The sequence below is a fragment of the Lactuca virosa genome, chromosome 1 (genome assembly GCF_052849685.1).
Source record: "Lactuca virosa cultivar CGN04683 chromosome 1, Lactuca_virosa_CGN04683_v6, whole genome shotgun sequence".
Classification (NCBI taxonomy): Eukaryota; Viridiplantae; Streptophyta; class Magnoliopsida; order Asterales; family Asteraceae; genus Lactuca; species Lactuca virosa.
Window position 1 is genome coordinate 35844471 of NC_136426.1, and position 7999 is coordinate 35852469.

Consider the following 7999-nt stretch of genomic DNA (forward strand, 5'->3'; position numbering starts at 1 on the left):
TAAATACACATTTTGCAGCGTCCTCATGTTTTGCTATGAACCCTTAGAAAATATATGGGTAGACTATATGAAGTTTAGACTGTTTTTTAATAAATCCTTAAAAAATAGTTTTCTCATATCAATATAAAATGCATTATGTTTTTAGTGTTGAAATGTAAATGTAAATGTAAATGTAAATGTCTGACTTCTTTAGTTAAATCTTGAGGAAACACACTTGGTTAAATCTGTTTTGTTTTGATCATTGTCATCTAACACAGCCACAGGGTCATTTTGGTAAAAACAACCGTCACTCTGTCCCATTCTTTTCCTGGCCCAAACCTTTTCCTGTCCCGGGTCTACTCCTCTACACAAGGCTGTATCTTGGGTTACCGTAGACTCTCTCTCTCTCTCTCTCTCTCTCTCTCTCTCTCCGGCTCTTCTCTCTATCTCTCTCTTCTCTTCTCTCTCTCTCTCTCTCTCTCTCTCTCTCCGGCTCTTCTCTCTATCTCTCTTCTCCTCTCTCTATCTCTCTCTCTCTCTCTCTCTCTCTCTCCGGCTCTTCTCTCTCTCTCTCTCTCTCTCTCTCTCTCTCTCTCTCTCTCGATTCACTATATCATCCTTGAAAATTTCACTATATAGGAAGGGACGGTTGATTTGATTCACGGTACATCTCAATGTCTGTAATTTTCTTGAGTTGTTTCTAAGGTTTTACAGAAAATCAGCTGATACAACGAGAGATGATGGATGCCAGAAGACCTCATTTTATCAAGGGTTTTAACCCTAACATAAGCTTCGATAAACTGGTAAAAGAAATTCTCATTCATGTTTCATTTGCTTTCTTAGACGCATGTTTACATATATGTAAACAATCACAAAAATCATGAAAGAGTGTCATAAACGTCTGCATTTTGTTTTTCTCTTAGTTAATGATCGAAGTTCAAAGATGAACATCAAAAATCTTTTCTACTGTTATTATAGGGGTCACAATCACATTTACAGATTTATACCTAGGGCTTAGTATAAATGTGGGCTTTTAATGATATTATCAATGTTCAATCGTCTGTAGAGTTACGAAGTTAGAGAAAGTCGAATGTAGTTCCGATGTGAATTTGTTTTTACCAATTTGGTTAGGATTTAGGGCTGTTTTATTCAGATTCAGAAGCCTGTTGATGAAATCATATGTTCACAAATCATAGATAGTTATGATCTTCTGATTTAGAATCCCTATGGTGATTTATGAAAGTTAGATACAGCCAAGAACTGTTTCATATAGCTAGTGGTTCTCATTGTATTAAGTGGTATGATTACTGTTATGTCTCTTTTTACTGTTCATTATGTGATCCTTGTGTTTACTGTTGCAGAAAATACCTTCAAAATTTGGGAAACATTTGGAAGGGAAAACATCTGGAACAGTTTCATTGATGGGTCCCAGTGGGAACACATGGCATGCTGACTTGGCACAGCAAAGTGATGGTATGTTTATCTTGGATGGATGGGCAGCTTTTGTGAGAGATCACTTCTTAGAAAATGGTGACTCTTTAGTTTTCAGATATGATGGTAATTTGCATTTCACAGTTCAAATCTTTGATCAAAGTTCTTGTGAGAAAGAGACTGCATTTTCAGCCGAATGCCATCAAGATTTAAGCATCTTTGATCAACATTTTGGAAAAAAAAGGGAAAGGGAATATGCATCTTTGTTGTCAAATATGGTTGATGGAGTCCCAAAGAAACCAAGAAGCTCTCAATCACACAATGAACCCACAAACATATCTGAACAAGAAACCATGGATGGAGTTGCAGACTTTTTGAATGGTTCAGAGTTTTGTGGAAGTGGTTTAAAGAATTCCATCACTCCTGCTTTACCTGTATCAGGTAAAAAAGCTTACTACTTTCTGTTTATTCATTGTTCTTAATGCCTTTTTCTTTTTAATCATTACACCTTTTTTGTGTTTTTCTAAACTGATTCAGCTGTACGTCCTAACGAAGAAGAGTTAGGAAGAATATCAGCTTCAGAAGCAGAAAAGATAGCTCAAACTTTCAATTCAAGCTTCCCTCATTTTTCCCAAGTTATGAAAAGATTCAACATAAGTGGTTCATATACTTTGGTGTGTATCTTTCATATGTCATGGTTATTTACTTATTTATATAAAAAATGTTATTGATTCTGATTGGGTGAAATGAAATTGATGTTCCAGAATGTTCCATATCAGTTTGCTATGGCTTACCTTCCAAACTGCAAAGTAAAGATTGTTCTTCAAAACTTAAAAGGAGAATCTTGGACTGTTAATTCAATCCCAACCACAAAAGTTCAAACTGCACATACATTCTGTGGTGGGTGGTTGGGTTTTGTTCGTGGGAACAACATAAATGTGAGAGATGTGTGCATATTTGAACTTGTGGGAAACTGTGAAATGCGTGTGAATATTCTTAGAGTTAGACAAGAAGCAATAGAGTATGAACAACAAGAACAACAACATGGTAGTAGTGATGTTAAGGGATTGACTCATAAAACTGCCGGAAAGTTGGCAAAGAAAGCTAAAGGAAAATCACGCAAAACACAGAAGCTTTCCATGATGGAAGGTCAGAAGGTTGCTTTCTCCATTGAAAAGGTCAAACTTGGTATTGCTGCTAAAGGCTCTGTGGTTGGGTCCCAATCCAAAACTACAACAAATGGAAAACCAGGTATTATTTTAATTCTAAAATTAATAATTCTGTTAGTTTTTGAATGAGATAGTAAGAAGTGAAATGATTGATAGGGAAAGAGAGAGTGTTAAAAGAAAAAAGGGGTTCTTCAATGACAGGGTGTATGTCAATGAAGTCAGCACCTGAGGAAAAAATGGCTGCTGAATCTTTTGTTTCTAGTTTTCCTTATTTTGTTAGAGTCATGAAGAAGTTCAATGTCAGTGGATCATACACTCTGGTGAGTGTTTCTTGTTTAAAACTTTTGATAGTTGTTTATGTTATGTAACAACTAAACTAACAACACAGTTTTATTTATTAAAAAAAATAAAAAAATAAACAGAAAGTTCCATATCAGTTTTCAATGGAACACCTACCTAGCTGCAGAACAGAGATAATTCTTCAGAATTTGAAAGGGGAATGCTGGACAGTGAATTCAATTCCAACTCTGAAAGTGGAGACAATGCATACACTGCATACATTTTGTGGAGGATGGATGGGATTTGTGCGTGAGAATGGGATTCAAATGGGAGATATTTGTATTTTTGAGCTTGTTGGAAGCTGTGAAATGCGTGTCCACATATCAAGTCTTGGAAATCAGTATCCTTCATCTGGAACTGGAACTGGAGCTGGACCTTCAAATCTGTTAGCCACTTAGTTCATAATCAGGTTCCAGTTTTTCCTTTCTTTCTTTCTATTTTTGGTATCTTTTCATGAATAAACTTGACATTTAAGAGAGCTTCTGTTGATGTTTTTGCAGGTCGGAGTTTTTTTTTTTTTTTTTTTTTAATGGAGATGTTGCTGATCTATCTGAGGTGATTGATGTCCGTATATAATATGAAAGTTAAATTAGGAAAGACTTATCTCATGATATATGGGCATCATATCATATACGTTTTGTGTCTTTTTGTATGATGTTTGGTAACAAAGAACATTATGGTTATATTAGTCATGAAATTGCTTCATGTAACCTGGATTTTGTATATAAATGGTAATCTTTAGTTTCCTTTGCTTGATCATGTCATTGCACTTTGCAGGAATAAAGAAAATTGATTCAGTGACACCTCTGTTTTCATTTACTTAAACATCTGTGTACATTAGACTACCCTTTGCTTTTTTCTTGTGAGATCAACAATGGATAAATACTTGCTTATAAATATCATTTACCAAATTATAACAAAATGAACTCACCAGTAGCATAAAGTCCAGGGGCAAAATTGACTGAAACTGAATAAAATCAGGATGTAGGAATTCTGGTGATGATTTTAAACCTTTAGACACGAAATCCATTATTGAAAGTCTCACTCTTCATCCAGCCCAAAAATAGCTTATGATGAAAAGCACCACCAAAGACTTCAACAACTACCTTCAAAATCTAAATCCCTTTGGTAAATCTCATATAAGTTTTGTAATAGCAAAACACTTTAACCTCAGTACCCAAAATAGCAACCATCTTTAGTTTTCTACTAACTTTTATTTAACAAAAAAGTATTGTGAGACCATTTTCAATGGTTAAACTTTTCAAAAAACATTTTTTAGAAATTAACAAATTTATTTATAAGTATTTTTTGTAAATTATTTAAAGTCCTTTCATATAACTTATCATGTTTAAATATACACTATAATTCGAAAAACAACATTCGTTGGCACTAATGATTAAATAAATGAAAAAAGGATATAATATTATGTGAACATAATGTTTTTTAATCTTTGATATTCTTTTTTGTTTTTTAAGTTTCGACAAATACTATTAGTTTAATGATAGTTTTGTGCATGCCAATGTCGTTGATTTTTTAAGGAAAAAAAAAAAAAAAACGAACAAGGATTTCATTGACCATTAATCCATTATTGCTTATGAATATGTGATGTGCATCCTAAGTCCTAACAAGACATTGGGCTATTCTAAAAACAATTGGGCCGAACGATAAGGTGACAGATCAAATGTAGTGTTGGACTGGAAAGAGAAAGAGTTAGAAGCTTATTATGTAAGCAATATCAGTTTCAGGTTAAATTCTCCACTGCAAGAACAATGGTAAAAATCTTATGTTAATTTTTAAATATATTACTTTTACTAATAAATATGGATGAGTCACACTTAGGCTTAAAAATAATTATATAAGATTAATTAAAGATTGATCAACATAACTACTGTATTGGATGATTAAATCTTGTAGTTTTCAAATAATATTCTAACACTTCCATTCCACCATACAATATTACACATATATGAGAAACTGTATATATCGAATTATGCATAATCAAAAATCAAACCACAATCATGCCATCATCTTCAATCAACTAGCTGGGCTTGAAGAACTTCAACTTCAGCCCATTATCAACAATACTCCAAATCCCCCCAATCGTAAACGCCACACTAAACGCAACACCAAGCCACCCAAGCGACCAATTGAAGTACCAATTGAAACTATACTTTGTGGGCTTCTTGATCAACACCCACATGAAGCAAGGATATGCAAATGTCACCGGAAGTGTCAACCCTCCCAACAGTCCGGCGAGACTGGAGAGGAACGGTAGTGCTACACCTATGAAGAAGTTGATGAACCCGTAAACCACCCTGAAACCTGACCGGACCCAGATTGAGCACGGCCGGTTTGTCCGGTGGGTGTAGCTGGCTTCAAAGTTGTCGAAAACCGGCATGGAGTAGATCTGAAAGCTGCTCAGGCAACTGAAGACGACGAGGAGGAAGGTGGTTGCAAGAAGCGATCTTGAAATGTCGTGTTCATGGAACCCGAATAGTGCGTTCAGAATCCCTCCTGATGGCATCTAAAAGATTGAAAATTGTGATTAGAAATTAAGCGTCGACGAGAAGTTTTGAAGGACGTTGAAAAACGAAAACGATCGATGAACTTACGAGATTTCCGTAAGCCCAGAAACCACCGATGGCTAGCGGAAACAAACACATGGCGATGAAGAAGTATGCAACTTTGGCTCCTTTCCACATTGGGACATGAGCTGGGTGCTTGAATGTCGATGGCATCGTCGACTGAGAGAAGATATACACCACAAAACTCAGTTTGACTTTTTGAGGTCAAGGTTACTATTTTCAAAATTCAAATTCAATATCTATTTCGTTACAATATTAATACCAAAATCTTCATATATGTGTAGAATACTATATAGTTTTATCTAGAATCAATTAATTAGTGAAATCGGTTAATTATATGAATCAAATTTGAAGTCAAAATAATAAAAGTTTGACTTACCTGAATCTCGAGAACTAGATTATGGCCTCTGAATGCAAATGCTATGATCCCAAGTGCATTAAAAACGGAAAATATGGAAGAGGTGAACGTCGGCAACGCGAGTGGCTCATAAGAGATGTTGGGTGGTCTCGGTTGGCTGACGGAGAGGACCCACACCATCGTGGAGTAGATAATGGCGGTCACCGCTCCGACAAGGGAGAGTCCGGCGATGGAGTTGAGATTCGGAAGCTGAGACAACACGATGCATAACGACGTGAAAACCAGATACCATTCAACTGTCGTTAACGGATTTGAAGAACAAAGAGGCCCACAAACGATTTCAAAGAATAGTTTCATGGTTTCTCCTCCGACGATAATCAACGCCGTCGCCGTCCCTGCAGATAAGTAAGCTGTCGGAAACAGCGATAGCCATGCACCCAATCGATTTCCTGTAGAAACAAACAACAGAGAACAAACTTATCACCAAATTCATCGATTTTATCCACGAAAAGAGTTAAATTGTATCTTGTCGGCCGGAATTCTTACCAAAAGCTGCTTCGGCGAGCTCGACGTATCGGTTGTACCTTTTGCCGGGTACTGCTTCATGGAGTTGTACCAAGATCCATAAAGTGTATAGTTGCCAGATGTAAGCTATGGTTAATGCAATAATCCCCCAACTCCTGTTTACATAATTTGGACACCCAAAAGTAAAATTCAAGATACAGCTTCTACAAATTTCGATATAAAAAGTTAAAATCAATGAAAAGAGATACGTTCTTTTAATTAAAGATAAAGACTTTACCATTTATTGGTCAAAACCCAAGATGTTTTTCGACAAGAAATGGTTAAAACAACACGGGATGTTCTTGTTTCCAGTCATACAGGAGACAAAAACAAGCAAGATACGACTTTTTATGCACAAAGTACAAAACTCTGAAAGTTATCAAAATAAATATCGTTCACCGAAAATACGCCAAAAACAAGAAAAAAGTGCATGAGTGTAACTAAATACACTTACAAACTTGTGGTATTTTATTTTTGATAATTAATGTTGATGAAATTTGTTCTATAATAAAAAAATAAACTCTTTATACACATGTTAAAAAGTGATTTGTGAATAGTTTAAAGGTTAAAAGATTTACCAGCCGAGGAAGGAGAAAGCGACGGGTAAAAGCAGAGCTTGGAATCCGACGCCGGCGTTGAGGTTATGAAACGCGGCGTAATGTGCATTGCCGTTCCGGGATTCGGTGATCGGAAGCCAAGCGTCTTGTGGGTTAAGTTTTGTCAGATGACCGACTTCCTCTAGGTACCCTTTCATGTTCACTAGCACCTTCTTCATCGGCGTTCCGATGGGACTCAAGAACCTCGGTGAAATAAACGACGTCGGTGTCCATGCCGTCGACGACTTCCCACCCTCTTTGGACTGTGGTCTCGGCGACCTCTGTCCTGATGGCGTCAGTATCTCCGGCGTAGAGTCCCTTGGCGTCGCCGGTATCGAAATGAGCTCCGTTTCGGGTCTTTCTTCCATGAGATCGAGAGATGAAGTTTTTGGCGTTTGGTTTGAGTGAGTGGAAGTGGAAGTGGAAGTGAAGTTAAATATTTGGTGGCAGAAGGAGCATAAAGAATGTTTTTTGAAGGTGGTTTTGGTGTGAAAGTTTGTGAAGAGGAGATCTTGACCGTGGAAAGTGGGGGGTTAATTGCGACGGATCTCGAGACGGTGATAATGAGGAATAAGTGTGTGTCGGGAAAAGCTGGAAATGGAGCGGTAAATATGTAAAATGGACTCAAGTCATAATATAGAATTAATGTGGGGTTAATCACTTTGCAAAAGCAATGTATTATGCTTTACCATTTAACTCTTAAGGTTGATTTCATATGTCTTCAAGAGTCTAGGGTATCAGACTTTAATGCAATTGATGTGAATAGTTGTTGGGGGTATGTAAATTTCGAATGTGATCATGTCAATCCGACTGGTGGATCAGGTGGTATCTTAAGCATTTGAGATCCTCTAATATTTCGTAAATCGCACACGGTTCAATCAAGAAACTTCATCGCTACTTCTGGGGTTTGGAATGGGTTCCCTGGAATCACTACGATTGTCAATGTTTATGGGCCTCAATCCATAATTGAAAAACGCA

General features: G+C 36.7%; 2 protein-coding genes across 3 annotated transcripts; one reads left to right on the plus strand and one right to left on the minus strand.

The window, feature by feature from the left end:
- The first annotated feature begins 346 nt into the window (after positions 1-346).
- LOC145103927 (B3 domain-containing protein Os01g0723500-like) lies at positions 347-3674 on the plus strand. 2 transcript variants are annotated; one of them, XM_079041298.1, is made up of 8 exons: positions 347-782; positions 1341-1452; positions 1555-1851; positions 1948-2084; positions 2175-2661; positions 2736-2899; positions 3002-3327; positions 3419-3674. In XM_079041298.1, the coding sequence occupies exons 1-7, from the start codon at positions 717-719 to the stop codon at positions 3314-3316; spliced, it is 1578 nt and encodes a 525-aa protein (XP_078897424.1). In that variant the 5' UTR covers positions 347-716; the 3' UTR covers positions 3317-3327; positions 3419-3674. The 2 variants fall into 2 exon arrangements, with proteins under 2 accessions (XP_078897424.1, XP_078897359.1); XM_079041233.1 differs by having other exon boundaries at positions 348-782; positions 1341-1851.
- Positions 3675-4790: 1116 nt separating this feature from the next.
- On the minus strand, positions 4791-7515 carry LOC145104070 (lysine histidine transporter-like 8). Its single transcript, XM_079041370.1, has 5 exons — positions 7004-7515; positions 6408-6541; positions 5883-6310; positions 5531-5662; positions 4791-5442 (listed from the first exon to the last, which is right to left on the minus strand). The coding sequence occupies exons 1-5, from the start codon at positions 7387-7389 to the stop codon at positions 4957-4959; spliced, it is 1566 nt and encodes a 521-aa protein (XP_078897496.1). The 5' UTR covers positions 7390-7515; the 3' UTR covers positions 4791-4956.
- Between the last annotated feature and the right edge of the window lie 484 nt (positions 7516-7999).

What these genes read in the sequence shown, in the direction of transcription:
- LOC145103927 (XM_079041233.1), top strand. Translation starts at nt 717, where the DNA reads ATGATGGATGCCAGAAGACCTCATTTTATCAAGGGTTTTAACCCTAAC. An exon ending in ACATAAGCTTCGATAAACTG is followed by an intron (nt 783 to 1,340) that starts GTAAAAGAAATT and finishes TTACTGTTGCAG; the next exon opens with AAAATACCTTCAAAATTTGG. An exon ending in TACAACAAATGGAAAACCAG is followed by an intron (nt 2,662 to 2,735) that starts GTATTATTTTAA and finishes AATGATTGATAG; the next exon opens with GGAAAGAGAGAGTGTTAAAA.
- LOC145104070 (XM_079041370.1), bottom strand. Translation starts at nt 7,389, where the DNA reads ATGGAAGAAAGACCCGAAACGGAGCTCATTTCGATACCGGCGACGCCA. An exon ending in GCTTTCTCCTTCCTCGGCTG is followed by an intron (nt 6,542 to 7,003) that starts GTAAATCTTTTA and finishes TTATGTAAACAG; the next exon opens with GAGTTGGGGGATTATTGCAT. An exon ending in GCTCGCCGAAGCAGCTTTTG is followed by an intron (nt 6,311 to 6,407) that starts GTAAGAATTCCG and finishes TTGTTTCTACAG; the next exon opens with GAAATCGATTGGGTGCATGG.